Below are 20,357 nucleotides of genomic sequence, written 5' to 3'. Positions count from 1 at the left end.
CACTAATTAATAGATTTGAATAGATTACAAACCGTACATTATAATATTTTATAGATAATAATAGGATTAATTTCTTTTTAGCTAATTTGACGAATTTATTTTAGTGATAGAGCTTGTTGTTGATCTAATAACTTTCTCTGAAAACAAAAAACTTGAAAACGAATAAACTTGACCGATTTGCTAAACAGGGCATTTTTATAGAAAGGAGAAATTATTACATAGTACTACTATGTATTAGAACAGAATAACTTAGTAATAGGACCAAAAACATAAAATTAATAACGTATTAAGAAAATGATTTGTAAAACCCGTAACCTGTCTTGCAAAAGAATTTCAAAAATTTATTTTAAGCCTCTCCGCCCTGCACCTAGACTGCTATAGGACAAATCCGCCCCGCTTGAGGTGAGCCCCATTGCCATTTTATTTTCAGTTATTAATAATTCTTTCTAATTGTTTTTTTTTTGTGAACAGAGGGTAAAAGAGGACAGACGGTGGGTGGAGAAAATGTAGCACCCTTTTCTCTCAAATTGAAATTGAAAAATTGAATCTCTCTCTCCCTCTCGCCTCTCCCTCTCCCTCTCTAACCTCGGCTCTCTTTGAATTCGTGTTCAAACATCAATGGAAACCCTACTAACTGAGTCTGTGCAAAACAGCCTTGGCCATTTTATGTACCACAACGCCATTTTCATGTGTGAACGACTCTGTGCCGAGTTCCCCTCTGAGGTACTCCACACTTTTTTGTTTTCACTTCATCAGTCTTTGTAAACATATGTATTACTCAATTTGTCGTTTATAGAGATTTTAGGTTTTGTTCTTGGAGTTCACTTTTTTGTTTCTTGTTGCCCTTAGTGGAATTTGACTCAAGAATGTGAGGGTTTAATGCACTTCTGTTGAAATCTCTTAAGCTGGTCAATTCTCTTGTTTCCTATAATGTACTATGCCCATTGCAGACAAATATGCAGCTTTTAGCTGGCTGCTACCTGCACAACCAACAGGCTTATGCTGCATATCATCTTCTCAAGGGTGCGTGTCGTATTTTCAGTGAATATGACTACATTTTTGTGTTGCAATATCTCTTTTTTTCCTCCCTATTATCTTCCGATTTCTGATAACACTTGTCCTTGAGATTATGCTCATAATCATCCCTTTTTAAATTTTTATATGAAGGGACAAGTATGGCTCAATCCCGCTACTTGTTTGCACTATCATGCTTCCAGATGGATCTTCTCACTGAAGCAGAGACAGCACTTTGCCCTCCTAATGAGCCAACTGCAGAGGTAGAGTCGTAAAAACCATCCTTCCAAATATCTATCCACTTTGCAGATTTTATAGTATTGTCATCTCCAGTTATTTTATTCCTGTTAGCCATTGACATACTTCTTTAATTTATAGCTAATTGGTTGTTGTGTAGGTTCCAAATGGTGCAGCTGGGCATTACCTTCTTGGTCTTATTTACAGGTTCATATTTTATATATTATTTATTTAAGAGAAGGATTAACTTCTAGCCTTGCTTCTTCATTCTGAAATTGGTTTGATCTATCTGAATAATGAAGCTAATACTTCACTATGACAATGAATTTTGGTTGTGTTCACTATATCATCATCAAATTGTTAGTGCACATGAAAGATACTTCGTGCTGATAAAGGTCACTATCCTCTACTTGCTATTTTATATGATGGAGGAGAATGTAATGGAATAGTACTGTCATCTATTCCTTTTACTGTAAAGTAAAGAATAGTATAGACGCTGCATCATCAGATGTTTGAACTATGGCCAACCTTTATTAACTTAAAAACTTGATTCTTCTATTCTAATGTGAAAATTATTCTCGTATTGAAGTGTAGTATGATGGAGAAGAATGGTAGCATAGACTCAACATCATTTCCTTTTTCTTTTAAGTACATAATTTTATGGAAACTGCACCATCAAGTATTTGAACAATGCCAAACTTTATTAACTTAAAAGATATGGGTTATATGAATTAATAAGATTCTTTCATTATTTTTTCTTGAATATCTTTTTGGCTAAATACCTAGATAACACCTTAAAATTTGCACTTTTTGGAAGATAGACATTTTAAACTTCTCTAGTAACCATCTGGACACTTTTACTTGACTGAAGTGTGTCCTGTGAACACTTGTATTTTTAAGACCAAGTGCATGAGATTCACTTGGCAATGAAATGTAAAGTGAACCAATTACTAAGTGGTCTAGCTTGAAAGCTAGTGTTGCACCGGAAGCCTAATTCCGATGATCGAATAAAATTAAAAACTAATAGAGCTGTAGGCTCAAAATGTTTTAGCGACCTCAACGAAAAACAATTCCAAAAGGAACTGACCAGGTGGAGATTGTGTTGCGGACAACCAACCAAAGTGAGAAAATTCGACCTCTTTGATAAAAAACGGAACCCCAGTGATGCGAGGTAAATGACTCACCTCATCATGAAGATTTCAAGAAGAAGAAAAAGCTTCTTTGTATTTCTTCGTGAATATACAATCAATGAGAATGAGTACTTATACAATGAGTCCTAAGACTAATTTAGGAAAGACAATATCACATAATCAATTCCTAGGCAATTACAATCAATACCAAATCATTCTACTCCTATAATCAAGCTATCAGTATCAATCAACACTTTATCTTGGACCTTTGTGTAACATAGTGTGTTCGCCGGCGGAACATCTTCATCACAGTAATTGGACACAACCTTTCTTCCTTCATTTAAATTTGGAAGTCTGTTTTTAAGTTCGAAATACAATAATTTTAATATTTTTATTGCTCTCTCTCTGTATGAAAATATGAAGTGGGTTTTGCTTTAGGTTTTTCCTAGTTCGGAGCTTTGCGGAAGCCATCAGAAATGATGGTGCCGACGCAATCAGCAGCGACATTAAGTTCACGGCCTTCTAGATTTCTTCTTCGAGAAATGGAGCTATGTAATTTGTTTCATTCAGATGCTTGCTGGAATGAGAAAGAGATGGGTTGAAATGTTAGGAGTTTTTTCCAGATAATTTTTGGAAAAAGGAAGAAGGGAAAAATATACTTGTATTCAAACGATACATTTGGAACAAGTTCAAGTGTCTAATCATTCTGTAAGTTTATAAGGCTATCTTACAAAAGGTGTCATGTTAAAGGGGCTCCCCTATCTATGTATTTGGCCATTCTTTTTTGTTTAAATTTCAGTGTTTGGGACTTGGTCATTATAGTTGAGGAGCATGTTTTTTCACCACAATGCATTCATGTTTCGCCAAAAAAACCAAACTGGACATTGACATTCTGATGCCCTTGATCTTTGTAGGAGAATAATCTCTACTGCCTTATAAGTTATAACCACATTTTTTGTTGGATACATCAGTGTAGCAGATATGCATCTCAGACCATCTAAGAGCGTGGCAGACCTCCTAACCACCTCTTTTTAAGATGATAATTCCTTTTCACTTTTTCCTTTAAAAAACTTTAAGAAGCTTGCCCTCAATTTTTGTGTGGATGTTATGTTGTTGATATCTCTTGAGTTATTCCCTAAGGTTGGGTATATTTTTCTGTTGCTTTTTTTCCTTAACCTCTTGTTAATCAACAATTGATGGAGCTTAAGAAGAGTTGTGATAGTGATGATCTTCTATTGTAAAAAGCCTGGATTGCACTCCTCCAAGGTACTCATGAACTGGATAGTTATTTCAGGTATACAGATAGAAGAAATAGTTCCATCCAGCATTTCAATCAAGCATTGTTATTGGATCCATTGCTATGGGCTGCATATGAGGAGTTGTGTATACTAGGTTTGTGCCAGAATAATTTGAGCAAACATTTAAGGTCTATTGCAATATTTTGCTGTGTTTTGATATTTGTTATTGCGACAACATTAATAATCAATTCTGTCCCCAAAACAATAGTAACACAATGTTGGACGCTGAGTTGTGGACCAGATATCTGGTATTTAAATGGACAAAGGTAGACAGTTGGACCAATCAGCCCCCGAGCTTTGAAACCAGAGAGTAGACTTCTTAGTTATAAAAACTACTTTAATAATCAATTTTATCAACTCTGTGAGTAGTAGACGTTTCTTTAAATTTCGTAAGCTAGAATTTCTTAAACAATTTGTGACTGGAGTGCAGAATTTAAGTAGGTTTTAAGCCTCAAGTGCTAAAAAAACACTTTTTTTAGTGTTGGAGCTGAATTTATGGCTAAGTACATTTGTTTGGATAGAAGTGCTGAAACTGAAAATAAGGTGTTGATAAAACGTTTTGTTCTGTTAAAATGTTTGAGATAACCTTGAAGCTATTAACACTAAAATGAGTTGTAGTTACAGTGTACATCAAGTGCAAAAAAACACTTTCTAAGTGTTGGAGTTGAATTTATGAATAAGCACGTACGTGTTTGGATAGTAGTGCACAAACTGAAAATAAGGTGTTGATAAACACTTGGTTCTGTTAAAATGTTTGAAATATCCTTAAAGCTATCAACACTGAAATGAGTTTGTAGTTAGCAATCTTTTTACAACAACAACAAACCTAGTGTAATTCCACTAGTGGGATCTGGGGAAGGTTAAGGTAAAATGTACGCAGTCGTACCCCTACCTTTATGGGATAGGGAGACTGTTTCCAATTGACCCTCGACAATCCTCCACCTTTGTCGGGGGTAAGGCAGTTCCCCATAATATAGCCGCAAGGAAGAAAGACCACCAAAATCATGGGATATGGTGTTAGATGCATGATCCAAATATGTTATAATGATCAAAGAATGTTTGAAAACGTTACCTCAATGTTTCTCCTTGATCCTCAATATTTTTCACCTTTTCCCCACAAGCTATGCTCTCAAAATCTCCAAAAATAGTTGTTTGCACTAGATTTTCTTTTATAACATGATGAATTTGGTATTTTATAATTGTTGCATCTAAAAAATCTGCCCTCATCTATTCACTTTTTTTGAACGGTAACATATCAAATGGACTCATAATTGGAGGAAACCACTTTCTATGAGTCACAAATAATGAATGGATCCAACCATACAGTTAAATTATGATTTGGACCACATATTGTACAAAATGAGGGGTTGGATTCTTTATTTGTTTCTAAAAATGCTATTTATGCATAATGTGTTCCAAACCCAATCGAACCATCTAAGAATCTAACTAAATTTTCCAATCAAATCCCAAATAGTTATCCTGAGCTAACTTGTAGATTCTCTTATGTGAAATATATGAGAATATTATTGAATTGTGTATCTATATTACACAGAGACCTTATTTATAGACACTACAATACAATCCTTTATTAAATAGGATACTATATACTCCCTTCGTCCCATTTTATGTTAGGTAGTTTGACTCGGCATGAAGTTTAAGAAAGAAAGGAAGACTTATAGAACTTGTGGTCCAAAATGAATGATAGAAATTTGTGTGGCTGTAGATCATTTCATTAAGAGTAAAATAGACATTTTATAGTTAAATTGTTACTTAATATAGAAATGTGTCATTCTTTTTGGGATTGACTAAAAAGGAAAGTAAGTCACATAAATTGGGACAGAGGGAGTACTATTTATATTCCTTTTCTTATTCTAAGTAGGATTGTATATACCTATTCCTATTTTGACATCCTATTCCTATTCTAAGTAGGATAGTATTTGTTTATTCCTATTCTAACACTCCCCTCGAGCTGGTGCATACAAATCATATGCATCTTGCTTGTTACAGATGTAATTAATATGGGGATCGGTGAGGGACTTGGTAAAAATATCTGCAAGTTGATCACTTGACTTCATAAATTTTGTAACAATATCTCTCGAGAGTATCTTTTCTTTGACAAAATGACAATCAATCTCAATACGAGGTCTCTCATGAAATACTGAATTTGATGCAGAAAATTATCAACTCCACTAGCAATCGACATATAAGGCTACTAAACTCCCCCTAAGCAGCAAATCCAAGTGGTTGCTCCATATAGACTACTTCATCGAGATCACAGTGAAGAAAGTATCACTGTAATCTAGCCCAAATATTTGAGTATAGCATTTTGGCAAAAGTGAATCTAAAGAAAAAAGAATATTGCTGGAAAACTCAGATCTCTTGGATTTCGCAGAACATTGACAAAAGTTGAAACTACGTAAATAAGATCTGAGTCACCCAAAAGATGCACGGTGCTACACAAATCGGGTAAGAGAAAGTAGTCACTGGAAAGATGCACGATGTTATGCAAATTAGATATGAGAAAGTAGAGAGAGAAGACCCAAAATAGTCCCTCATCTTTGGGTTAAGACTCAAAGTCATCCTTGAGTTTTCACATGGAGCACTAATAGTCCCTCATGTTTGCAATATTGGTGTACTTTTGGGCCTCCCCTAAATTTTTGCCTATTTTTTAACATTAATTTTGTTCATAATTTTATGTAAGGAATGACCCATTGTCTTTTTATATATTTAGTAGAAATAATAACTCTATGTGAGAGAATGTGAGAAGAAGAACACCTTGTTCTGTTCAATATAAATATTATTGCAGCTAAACTAAGAACATTTTAACATATGACATTGCAAGAAAAGAAAAAATTGTACTATTGTACGTGAAATCATCGTGATGAACTTCTCGACTTTACCTGCAATATGATTTCTACTAAACAAAATAGGGTGTTTTTCTTCTCACAATCTCCCACAACGAGTTATTATTTCTACTAAATATATAAAATGACGATTAAACATTCATACATCAATTATGAATAAAATCAATGTTAAAAAATAGGTAAAATTTTGAAGGAGGACCAAAAGTGCACCAATATTGCAAACATGAGGGACTACTAATGCTCCATGTGAAAACTCAAAGATGACTTTGAGTCTTAACCCAAAGATGAGGGACTATTTTAGGCCTTTTCTCAGAAAGTAGTCATCGGAAATATGACACGGTGCTATAAAAATTATATATGAAAAAGGAGTCACCAAAAAGATGGCACGATGCTACAATAATTAAATATGAAAAAGTAGTCACTAGAAAGATGGCATGATGCTACACTAATTAAATATGAAAAAATAGTCACTAGAAAGATGGCACGATGCTACACAAAAGAAAGTAGTAACCGGAATGATGACATAGTGCTACAAAAATCAGATATGCAGTTACCCGAAAGATGGCATGGTACTATATAAATTAAATATGAAAAAGTATTCATCGAAAAGACACGGTGCTACACAAATTGAATATGAAAAATTAGTCACCGATTCCCAATGTAGTCAAAAATGGGATAGTAGTCATCGAAATGATGGCACGGTGCTACACAATTCAAATATGAGAATGTGGTCATCGGAAAGATGACACGATGCTACACAAACACAGATAGATATGGGGTTGACACAAAACAACCCTAGAAAGTCGCTGGAAATTGATGCATGATGACCTCTCTAATTTAGTTTTGTTCCCTTGAATATGGGGTTCATGCATATATCATTGGCCCTACTTTTGTGAACATAACCAATGGCCAGACAGGCGACATATATGGGCCATAGGTGCCCGCTAGCAGCGAAAGTTTTTTTTTTTTTTTCTACCAAGATCATAGAAGCTCCGATACTATGTAAAAATATGACACCTGCGCCTAACTTAACCTCTAAAGCTAGCCCATGAGGGGATGTTTGTACAAGTTCATATAAGGAGACCAGTTTCTCATCCCTCTGCTAATGTGAGACTTCTTAACACTCCCACGCAAGCCTAGCCTCAACTGGAGCGTGAACACTTATAACTGGGGGCCCAACATCGGTGAACAACAATTGGGGTGAGCCTGACTCTAATACCATGTGAGAAATATATGAGAAAAATATTATTGAGTTGTGTATTTTTATTATTACATAGAGACCTTATTTGTAGACACTACAATTGGATCATTTTCCAAGTAGGATACTATATACTATTCCTATTTTTATCTTAAGTAGGATTGTATATATCTATTTCTATTCTAACATCCTATTCCTATTCTAAGTAGGATTGTATATACCTATTCCTATTCTAACACTCTACAAATGACCTTCATTAAAGGAAGGCAAATCATTTACGAACTACTTGATAGGCAACATTTACAAACTTTGCTCCAAAGCGCTAACAGAAAGGCTGAAAAGTGTGATGGCAAAATTGGTACTCTTTAACAGACGACTTTCATTAAAGGCAAATCATGGATGCTGTCTAAGTAGCCAATGAAGCAATAGACTCCAGTTGAAGCAAAAGAAATTAGGAATTTTGTGTAAGCTAGACATGGAGAAAGCATATGATCATGTTAATTGAGGATATCTTATGGTCCTAATGGAGAGGATGGGTTTTGGACAGAAATGAATTCACTGGATTGAATATTGCATATTAGTACTAAGCTTCTCAGTTCTTATGAATAGCCCAGCAACATGTTTTTTTAGAGCACAAAGGGTCTCAGACAAGGATGGTTAAAACAACAAATCTGAATGGCTGGCTAAAGGGTTCTGATGTTGCTAGAGCTGGTAGATACGGCTTAGAGATAACCCATCATCAATATGCCAATGATACACTCATATTTTGTGATGCTGAAGAAGAGCAACTCAAATTTTTTTATGGTGATTCTAGTGCTATTTGAAGGAACATCTGACTTGCATATTAACTGGAGGAGAGTTTCTTGTATCCCATCAATGTAGTGCCAAATATGGAGATGTTGAATGCAATCTTAGGTGGTGAAATTGGTGCCTTACCAACCATGTACTTGGGAATGCCTTTGGGAACTATATCTACGTCCAGTAAAATATGGAATATTGTGATTGAGAAGTGTGAAGAAAATGGCATGGAAGACTCAATATCTATCTCTGGGAGTAGATCAACTCTTACAAATTTTGTCCCTGATGCCCTTCCGACTTATATGATGTATGTGTTTACAATCCCCACAGGAATTATGAATAGGTTGAATAAAATCAGGAGGAAGTTTCTTTGGCAAGAAAATAAAGAAAGAAATGGATACCACTTGGTAAAGTGGAAACACTATTAGCTAGAAAGCGATATGGGAGATTGAGAATCAAGAATCTGAAAATACAGAGCAAGGCCAAGGGACTTAGAGTGAAATGGTTTTGGAAGTACAATAATGAAAATCAACTTTTGTGGCGGAAAGAGGAGGAAGATAATACTACACCTTGTGGAGATTTGTGTCAGAAAAGGAGAAGCCTATGGCTATCCATCAGAACACTATAGAATGAACTCAAGCCCAACACCAAGATTAAAGTGTATAATGGGAAAAAAGACTGACTTCTAGAAGGATGATTGTCATGAGATAGGCAACCTGGAATTACTCTTCCCAGACGTACACTTTTTAGTCCTACATTAACAAAGGACTATAGCAGCCCATTGAACGCCTCAAGAATGGAGCTTCACTTTCAGAAGATAGCTAAATGATTAGAAAATCCAAAGAGTGGCTGGTTTCTTCAGCACAATTGAATCGTTCAGTGATTTGGAGGCAGGACAAGATGTTTTATGGTGGGAAGGAAGTAATGAGATCTTTCAAGGTGAAAATTGTTTATAGTAGGTTGAATCACCCCATTCAGCAAGTAAACATTTGGTCCTGTAATTGCATCTCTGTAAACTGAAATACCACATAAAGTGGCTTGTTTTGTATGGTTGCTAGCTCAAGACAACTTGATGAAGAGAGGGGTATCATTATGTTCTAGATGTTTCTTTTGTGGTGATAGTGCAGAGATAGTTAATCATCTATTTCTTCATTGCTAGATCACAAGATAGCTGTGGAGACTGTTCTTAAATCTCAAAGGCATATCATGACTATGTCCGTAGTACTTCAGAGTTGGGAGGAAGCAGGTCTGCAGACTGCAGGCTAAGAACAGAAGTAGATGGAGAATTGTTCCTGCAAGCATTTGGTGGGCAGTATGGAATGAGAGGAACTCTAGGCGTTTTGAGAACATAGTAAATACTGAATTTTATGCGGAGGATCAAATGGAATTGCTTTTTGATCTTATGTTTTTGGTGTAATCAGTTATCAAATTGAATTGTATTTTGATCTTATGTTTTTGGCGTAATCAGTTATACTAAAATGATATTGTCTATATTATTGATGTTTAGATTCAGTATAGAAATAAGATAGTAGAATTTCCAAAAATGGTTTCAGTACAATCCATGAATTGTTTTGCTCATGATGAAATATATACACATTTACCAGTGTCCAAAATTAAATAAAATAGCTATCCTGAGCTACAAGAAGTCTCGGAACATGATTCGGATTTGTAAACTAAAACGGTCAGGTCATCACATTGGGATTGTGTAGATACCATTGTTTTATTTTAGAAAGATTTTACTATTTGATACAATCATTATGACATGATGAGAGATTTTGTTTTCAAAGGCAGAAACATTTCCTTCATCTTTAAAAGTAATTGGGAACAAATGTAGTATTTTCAGCTAATTGTTATACTTTCTAAAATTTTCTGCCGAATTTTGGGATATTTCTCTTGTTTGCCTGGATTGTGAACTTAAGTGGTTTTGGAGAACTTAGCTATATAGAAAGCGAACTTGACTGGTGGTATTGTCCTTGAAAACTTTGCATAAATTTCCATTGACTTAAGAATGGCTGAACATACATTTACTTTTTTTCCAAATAATATTTTCAGGTTATTTTCTACTTCATGAAGGTTATATTGATTCCCCACCTAGTGGGATTTCACTGGGTTGTTGTTGTTGTTGTTGTTGAAGGTTATATTGATTGCCATTGTTATTTAGTTATGATTTTATATTTTGCATCCTTATTGTTGGGCGACATACCAGGTGCTGCAGAAGAAGCAGCTGCAGTTTTTGGGGAAGCATCTTTGCTTTGCATTCAGAAACAACACATAGACCAAGGGAACCAATCTCAAAATTTACAAGCATCCACTGATGATCAGAATGTAGCTTCTACGAATATTGTCTCAGGTGACATCAGCCCTAGGCAATCAAAACATACACACAGCAATAATCTTCGAGAAATGTCTGGAAATTATAATGGAGCAGCTGCTATCCAGAATTTAGGTGGGGTTTCTACTAACATGTCATTCTACAACACTCCCTCACCAATGGCATCACAGGTAATTTGATACCGACTTGTAAAACATTTTTTGTTGTAAGCCCTTAGTTGATTTTAAACAATAGCCAATTATCTTCACTTGGGGAGTATCATAGTAGAACTTTAAAATGGTTTCACCTTAATCAGAAGTCTCACTTTTTGATAAAAGAATTTGGGTTGACTTTATAATAGTCATGTCTGAACCTTCTAACTTGACCTCTTTCTGACAAGTCCTTTTATACATAAAGATAACTTAGCATGCCACAAAAACAGGATAACAGCTTATCCTTTTGTTAATCCTAGAGATAGTTGCTATTTACTCAACCAAATCAGGTGATTGTTTTACTTTTTAAGATTATGCTGCTGCTCATGGCTTGCATTCTATCTGCAATCAAAAATCTTGTCTCTAGTTAACCAGTATTTGTTCCAATTTTTCTCTACATTGTTTATATACATCCATAGTTGTTAGTTTGTCTGTTCAATGACATATTATCTTTTGTGTCTTTTCTATATGGGAAATAGGAACTCTTTTCTTCTGGTGCTAACTGAAGAAAAGGTTCATTGGTTGTTACTTGCTATCGCTGTATGCATTGCAGTGAAGATGCTTAATTTCTATTTTTCTTTAAAGATAACATAACTTTTTCTCCTCATCATTCTTTTGATGATTATTTTTTGTGAATACAAAGTTACTTTCTCAAAAAAAAGAATTAGACATTGACAGATTATATATATATATATATCTAAGTTTGCATAAAAGAAAAGTAGTATTAGGTTAGTGATCTTTTTTAAAAGGTAAGTATTATCGATGTAGCACAAAGGTTGTACCCGAGTACACCACCAAAAGTTCAAAAACCAAGAGAAGTCTGTAACCTTCTATTGCAAGCTATCTATGCACTGTCATAAGGTTTCCACATCATTTACAAAATCCATCCTAATCCTACTAGAACAAAATATTACAGTCAGATTTGATCTTTATAGTATTGTTAGCTTGACCCGCAAAAACTCTTCTATTCCTTGCCTTCCATATGCACCATCAAAAACATGCTGTAATTGTATTCCATTTAGTTTTCAAAGGCCCTTTTACACCTTTCCTGTTCCAGCATTTAAATAAGTCTGCGGTTGATCTTTGCATTACCCACTTCACGTCCAAAATACTGTAAAACATCTGCCATATTTGTGCTGCTATAGGACAATGCAAGAATATATGATTGATTGTCTCTGTTGTTATTACACATATACCATTTGTTACATAACTGGTATCCCCTCCTCTGTAGATAATCCTGAGTGAGACATGTTTTTCTAGATTTTCCTTTGTACCAAGCAATACACCATTACCATTCTAATAAAAATGGTGACAATGTATTTGTTAGTTATATCCAGTGTTATCAAAGGCGAAAAGCTCAAAAAAGCTCTAAGGTCCGTGGGGGCTTTAAGCGCAAAACGCAAATAAAGCGTGGACTTTAGTGAAAAAAGGTGCAAAGGGAGAAAAGAATACAAATATATATGTTTAGTCCAAGACTAATAATTATAAATATGAATGACAAATTTATATGACCAAAGAAATCGAATTTTTTTAATGATAAAGTGGAATATCAATTATTTAGTGTCACTTCTTCATAAGAGGCTCATTGGCAAGGAAATGCTTGCCTTGGAACCTTGATGACAACACTGAAGTGCACATAGAGCGAGGCGAAGCGCTCAACACGTTTTGAGCCTCACTTTAGGGCTTAAGCGCGCTTAAAGCGCACTTTGATAACACTGAGTTAGATCATAGTTTCTTTAGATTGAGGATGAGGGTAGCAATCAGAGAATTTGACTCTAATTTAAAGCAGATTGCAAGTTTTGAAGAGCACAGAAAATGTCTAATTTATTCTCAATCCAATGGAGCCTAAAACAAACGTCTTCTCCGGTTTAGAACATAGTTGGTGACTTTCTAATGATATCTGTATAGTTTCACAGAACTATGTTCTTGTTAATTGAAGTGAAATTAATAGCCTTATTGGCCAAGCCTCTAAAATCAGTTTATTTTGAAAAGTGCTTTTCTAAAAAGTACTTTTGGTGAGAAGCAGTTTGTGACTTTGCTTTGTGAGAAGCAGTTTGTGTTTGACCATGTTTTTAACAAGTGCTTCTAAGTGTATTTTCTCAAAAGTGCTTTTCAATAAAGCACTTTGGGAGAAAAGCCATCTTTTTAAACTTCTGCTGCTCCCCGAAACACTTATTTTCTCCTCATAGCTTGGTTAAACAACTCACTTTTTTAAGCATACACACTTCTTTAAAAACAAGAAGAAGCACTTTTGGCCTCCCAAAAGCTTGGCTAAACAATCTGTAAAGGTGACAAAATCTTCTATATTAAAGAAGCAACTGACATTCTTATATGCAATTTGGCAACACTAGAATTTCTTTTTGATTTTTCGAAAGTTTGTAAAATACAACTTCTTTGCAGTTGTCAGGAGTGGTTCCACCTCCAGTTTGTAGAAATTTTCAGCAAAATGGAACTAATGCATCTGTGGCTGGTGCTGATAATTCTCCACGAGCAACTGTCAATTCAACCATTCAGGCCCCTCGGAGAAAGTTTGTTGATGAGGGGAAGTTAAGAAAGGTCTGCAGTACTATAATACATAGGTTTCAGTCATCTAGTCTATTTTAATATTAAGTTCTTCTTTCTCTGTATAATTGCTGCAGGATTGTTAGCTTTTTGATAGAAACTTCCCACTGAAGTAATGTCGTACTTCCTCATAATCCATTTTAAGTATGTCTATCAATCAAGATGCCTTTATATGACTCTTCACAAAGTGAAACAGCTTTTATTCTAAGTTTTTCGTGATAAAAAAAGCTTCTTCACAATATGATTTCATAACAATTCAAGTATTAGTTTTCTCTTTTGTTGTAATTTGGAAGTGAGCTTTTAGTGTGTGAAGCTTTTGGTGCAAATCTGCTGTCCTTACCAATTTTCACCTGTAGAAGTCGGTTGTTAGAGGCTAAGCTCTTATTTTGTATTATTTAACCTCTTTTGGTTTAAAAACGAGAATTTTTTTAAAAACTTTTAGCCTGTTGAACTATGGTGTTGATTTTGTTCATCTCCTTTATTTTGTGCATTTGTTCAGTTTTAACTTTTAATCACTAAACTCCCTTTACATTTCTGGTGCTTTATATGGTGGATTTTCGTTGTCTCCATTCCCCCTTTTTTTTGGGTCTGAGTCCACTATCTCTCATCTTTCCAGATATCTGGGAGGTTATTTTCTGATTCTGGCCCTCGACGAAATTCAAGGCTTGCTGGAGAATCTACTGGAAACACAAATTCAAATGTATCTGCTGCTTCTGGAAATGGAACAATTCATTCTTCCAAATATTATGGTAGTTCGAAGCTGAGCTCAATGACTTTACGTTCCATGACAAGTCGAAAGGCACAATCTTGGGCTACCGAAAACTATGGTGAAGGTGATTGATATTTTTGCCTTTTCTCTTGACAATTCTGTTGTCCATTGTATTTTCAACCTAGGCATTGCCACCTTTTTAGAGTGGAGACTCATCATAAATATTTTATGTGAATCCTAAGGTTTGGTTCACACAATTGCTTGAAGTGAAGTATAATTACAAAGAAGTGTTGACTTTTGAGTGTAGCCAGTCAACATTAATGCGTGAGACAAAACGGAGTGTCGGGCAACTTTTTTCTTTCTTTCCCCCCCCTCTCTATGCAGAAGTTATAGTACACTTGAACAGCAGTTGGCTGGTCATATGCTGACATCCAAGCCTGCATGGAGCTAAATTTGTATATTAATCTGGTACAGAAAAAGAAGTTGGGTTGGTTTTTTCTGGAAACCTTCTATCATCTAATAAGGACATATCATCTGAAGATATTTTCTCTAAACTTAAGGGAGGCACAAAACCCCGCCTGTGCTCCAAATGGATTGCTATTGTGTTACATGTGATATTTCTGAAAATCTAACAAATTTTGTTGTTGTTATACTTGAGTTACTTTCATGATCACCTAAATTCGAATAGACTTGTGCATACTTGTTTAATTTAGTGGTTCCGTCACAAACATAAGGAGATTGTTTTTCTCCCTCTATTTTTTGACTTTTTCCTTACCTCTTTTATTATTCGTCAAAGTTGAAACTTTACTTCGGTAGTTCCCCAGTTCTGGTTTACTACAATTTGGATGTGTGGGATCACAATTGATTGATGCATTAATCATTTGAAAGAATTCAAGAGTACAGATAATTTTTTTTTGTCATCTGAAAATACTACTATAAATCAAAGGAAAAATGAAGAAAGCTGAACACCAACAGCTATGTTCGTGTGGAATTTCTTGTGTTTGTGCACTGTTGCTACCTAAGAAAAATGACATCTACCTTTGAGATGTGTTTTTATTCGTAACTGTATTAGGTCTGCATCTCAGGGACTCGCAATGACATTTCTGATGATTCTCGGCTAAATATGACTGTGTCACACCATTCTGGAGATGCTAGACCTCTTGAACAAGAAGGGCCCGGAACTTCTGCTTCTGAGGTTAATGTAAGCAGCACATCTATCCTCTCAGGTGCTTATATTGGCCCTTTTCAGGATTCTTGGGGAAGGCTATAGACTTTCTTGTTTATATAGATGTCAGGTATTACATTTTGATTCTGAATGGATAAATTTCAGCATTCACTTGATGCTCTGCATTGATTTGGTTGAAATATGATGCTTTGCGGTGGAACAGGATGCACTGGATGTTTATAACAAACTCCCACACAAACATTATCACACTGGATGGATTCTTTCTCAGGTAAAGGTTCAGTCAGTCTTGATCACTTTTTCTCCAACCCTTTTGGAGGCAATGGCCAATGTATGTATTTTTATATTTCCTCCGTTCAAAGTCCTGTTCATTTTAAGTTTTCTCTTTATGCTTGTTCAGGGAATCAAAGGAGATATTCATTCTTGTCCTTTACTGTTTATTTGCTCGTCTCTAATTGCTTCCAGTATGTAGGTTCCTTCAAACTTAGCCGGACATGCTCATTTCTTTTTTGGGGTTAATTTTGTGAATCTAACTTGATCTTTCATGATGTATAAGTTCCATGTTTAGACTAGTTATATAGTTATGTATGCGTACTAGAAATATCGATTAGATAGCTTTGTTCCAGTACACAACAAGAATATTAAGTGGCCTGGAATAGATATGCATGTCTTCTTCAGATTTCATTGATTGGCAGGGAGCACTATTTCCCAAGAGTGGTCTTCTAGGATCTTGATTCTGCCGTGTGAGGTACTGAAGTAATTCCTTTGAATAGGACAATGAACTGTCATTTGGACAGTCTAGATTATTGATCATGATTCAAGGCACTGCGTTGCATTGTCCGGAGAACATCTACTTTTGCTAGTATAATTTTTAGGACCATTTTGTACGGTGTTTGAGGGTCTTTAGCCCTTTCTACTTGTGGTGGGGCACGGGATTCTTTCTTTTTACTTATCCCTCGGCTTAACTTGCTCTTGAGTTCTCTTGGTATCTCTCGGCCTAACGTGCTCTTTAGTTCTCTTGGTATCTGTTGCTTATCAAATAAAAAAGGTTCTCTTGGTATCTGTCTATTGTGGCATCTCATGAGGAAATTAGAATGCCAGATTGGAAGAGCATACTTCGAAATGGTTGATTACCTAGAAGCAGATCATGCATTTGGCCTTGCTCGTCTGGCCTCACCTTATAGTTTAGAAGGAATGGACGTGTACTCGACAGTGTTGTTTGTGAGTCTTCTTTGCTCTTTTAGTGTTTCAATCAGAACATGTATGCTTTGCTGTGAGGAAGTATTAACTGCCTTTAATTTTACCATCTCTTTGGGTGGTGGGGTGGTGATGCCAGACGGGTTTGATGAAACTTTATTTGATCCTTGTTATGTCGACATTACCGTTATTTGCTTATATTCTATGATCATTATTACTATTATTTAATAACAATAGTTTTTTTGTTCTGGTGTTTTTTGTTGCTTCCGGGTACTGTTCATTAATTAAAATTATGTCTTAAAAGCATATTTTTTCAACCTTTGGTAGTTAGGAACTGGTTATATATGGTTATCCTACTAGTTCTTATGTCCCAAAAGGGTCCCAATCTTTATGTTCTCTCTGCCTTTTTTTCTTTCCTGACAAACTATTTGATTTTAATTTTAGCATCTCAAGGAGGACATGAAGTTGAGTTATCTGGCACAGGTGCTGGTATCAACTGATAGATTAGCTCCTCAATCTTGGTAATTCCTGCAAAATCCGAAGATAATATTGTCTGATATAGATATTTCTGGTGCTGTTTATTCCTTTTGTCCAGAGATGTGTGGTTATTTGGGCTTATTTGTAACATCTTATCAAGTATTAATTTATTTTACTCATGAATGGCTGAGTATCATTGATCATCAGTCCTTCGCCATGTTTGCTGTTTTTGACCCTTGATCAAGTTGTTGACAATGTGACTCCTTATGTTTCTGATTATTCTTAACCTGGTAGACACATTATGTTGCTTTAACAATTGGAATTACATCCTTCTGTCTAAAAATTCTGACTTCTGTGTTTGCACTCAAGGTGTAGATAAATAATCGAGAAGTTTACCCAATGGCTGACTTGTTCATTTAAAAAATAAAATTTATGTAAGGATTGTTAAAAACTGCTATTCTTTGCTACTTGTACTAGTAGAGAAAATGCCTCAATAAAGTGGAACATGAAGGGCGACCTTTTCATTCTAGCCTGGAATGTAATCTCCACAGTGCATGTTGAAATATAATGTTGATATCACTATGAGACTATCATCTGCTAAATTACATGCATCCACACATTTAAAGTTGGATAAAAGTTCTGTTTGTGGAGCTCTTGTGCCAAGTAAGGCTTTGATCTTTCAAGGCGCCAAACAGTGTTTCTTGCTGCTGCAAATAGTAGTTGGAGCTAAACAGGAAAACCAATATCATCTGTTCTCTTCATTATGACATAGTTTTAATACTTTATCGATGGTATAACAGGTGTGCTATGGGAAATTGCTATAGTTTACAGAAAGACCATGAAGCTGCTCTTAAAAATTTTCAACGAGCTGTACAACTAAATCCTAGATTTGCATACGGGCACACGCTTTGTGGTCATGAGTACGTCCCATTCCTCCCCTTTCTCAATCATTCCTTTATTGGTCAAACGTGAGCGTGGAATATCTTTTCTTTTAATTGTAGAGAGGTGTATTGTTAGTTTCTTTATAAGCTTGCCTCGTTGTCTATTTTTCCTGATATGTTGCTTTAGAAGATTTTGAAAATGCTATTAAGAGCTATCAGAGTGCACTTCGTGTGGATGCCAGGCATTACAATGCCTGGTATGGGCTTGGAATGATCTATCTCCGACAGGAGAAGTTTGAATTTTCAGAGCATCACTTTCGAATGGCTTTGGGTATAAATCCACAGTCTTCTGTTATCATGTCATATCTTGGCACTGCATTACACGCTCTGAAGGTGTAGTAGTTTCCTTTTCTGATTTTTATGCTGAAACATGATGTCCTTAATTTAGACTCTAATCTGCATCTTATGGATGGACAGAAAAATGAAGAGGCATTGGAAGTGATGGAGCTGGCTATTGTAGCAGACAAGAAAAACCCTCTTCCAATGTATCAGAAGGCTAACATCCTTGTGAGCACGGAAAGTTTTGATGCCGCTTTAGAAGTCTTAGAGGAACTTAAAGAGCATGCTCCTCGTGAGAGCAGTGTCTATGCTTTGATGGGTCGGATATACAAGAGGAGTAATATGTACGACAAAGCCATGCTTCATTTTGGAGTGGCATTAGATTTAAAACCATCTGCAACTGATGTTGCTACCATTAAGGTAATTGCCCATTTGCCCATCTGCACATAATGTGTGTGTGTATACTGGTAATTTTTTTCAGCAAGTCGAGCATTATGGTTTCGTTTCTTCTGTCGGCCTTTTACTTATTCTATCATAGTTCTATTTCTAACTTGATACCAGAAAGAAAATAGTCTCAGACATCTACTGAAATCACCTTCGATGTTGTCCTCTAGTGCTGGAAACTTTGTAATATCTTGCCTTCTTTTTTCCTGGTCTTATTCTTTCGTTCTTTACCCCTTTGTTTCTGAATTGTACTAATGCTTGTCTACTGAAGAGATATTTTATCACAAGACTGATTCAAATTATATAAGCTGACCTTTGTCCTTCCCACTGTTTCCGCATTTTCTATCAGGCTGCCATTGAAAAGCTGCATGTACCAGATGAGATGGAAGATGAATTATAACATATCTGAATGAACTGGAAAAATGAGAAGATCAGGCTGTAAATTATCCAGCTCAAAATATACAACTACTTGAAGTTCTTGTATCCTTTTCCTTTCGAGAAAGCTCCATGTCGTACAAGTCACTGAGAAAACATGTTCTTTTCATGAAAATCTTTTGCAGCTCCGAAAGGATTTCATGGTTTGTTCGTCTCACACTTGAGAGGACATTGTGTACCAAAAGAGGCCTATGCTGAACGTACACTTTTCATTGATATTCTCCAAGTTGATTTGTGATTGGCGGTGTTAGAGCCACCAGGATTTTTTCTCAGATCTGATGATAAACACTGCTATCATTGTACATAAATTTGAAATATGTTTTAAAGGTGTGTAGTGTTATTACTTGGGTTTAATCATCTATGTATGATAATATGAGTAGTGCTTATGCGAATGTAGGGCAGTTGGAGACTTTTGCTTTCATAGAATTATTTGAGAACTTCAATATATAGCAGCAATTCGATTGTACGTTAGTTTAGGAAAAAATTGGCAAATAACCACTTCTAACACCTGCTTGAAACATTAGTGCTGCTGTTTTAAATGCTATTTATTACTTGCTCTGTTTCAATTTATGTGTGTAGTTTAATTTGATATGGAGTTATAGAAAAAAAACATGAGATTTATGGTTTAAAATAAGTCAGATGTTTGTGGCTGTAAAAGAAAAGGGAATATTTCAAAGTTAATTTGTTATTAAAAATTGAATTTTGTGATTATATTTAATACTGATTATAAAAGAAAGTGAGTTATATAAATTGGGATAGGGAGGATAATAGGGAGACAACCTATAAGAAAGCGAATCACTTATTTTTTTGTGAGAGTAAAATAAATACTATTGCTATCATGCTATGTATATTGGTATAAAATATAAATGATAATTGTTAAAAAGTACTATTTAAAAATAATAATTAGTACTTACTAAAGGGTACTTTGCAAGTTATTATTTCTTTCTTATTTTATTTTGCTATGTATTGTTATAAACGATAATAGTTAAAAAAGTATATTTAAAAACAATAGTTATCCATATCTAATCTAAATCTAAAGTATCTTAAAATTATGAACTTCATGACTTG

At 35.2% G+C, this 20,357-nt stretch overlaps 1 protein-coding gene across 1 annotated transcript; it reads left to right on the top strand.

Annotated features, from left to right (window-relative positions):
- Positions 1-526: 526 nt before the first annotated feature.
- On the top strand, positions 527-19,411 carry LOC125858440 (cell division cycle protein 27 homolog B-like). Its single transcript, XM_049538227.1, is given in 17 exon segments — positions 527-723; positions 951-1,023; positions 1,168-1,277; positions 1,412-1,458; positions 3,676-3,773; positions 10,746-11,041; positions 13,463-13,618; positions 14,241-14,457; positions 15,419-15,563; positions 15,565-15,628; positions 15,722-15,787; positions 16,618-16,737; positions 17,158-17,234; positions 17,991-18,110; positions 18,245-18,464; positions 18,549-18,830; positions 19,204-19,411. Coding segments are annotated over 17 exon segments (2,247 nt in total). The 5' UTR covers positions 527-618; the 3' UTR covers positions 19,255-19,411.
- The last annotated feature ends 946 nt before the right edge of the window (positions 19,412-20,357 follow it).

Source organism: Solanum stenotomum, chromosome 3, assembly GCF_019186545.1.
Source record: "Solanum stenotomum isolate F172 chromosome 3, ASM1918654v1, whole genome shotgun sequence".
NCBI lineage: Eukaryota > Viridiplantae > Streptophyta > Magnoliopsida > Solanales > Solanaceae > Solanum > Solanum stenotomum.
Note: the sequence above shows the minus strand (reverse complement) of the source record. Positions and strands in the feature narration are given on the sequence as shown.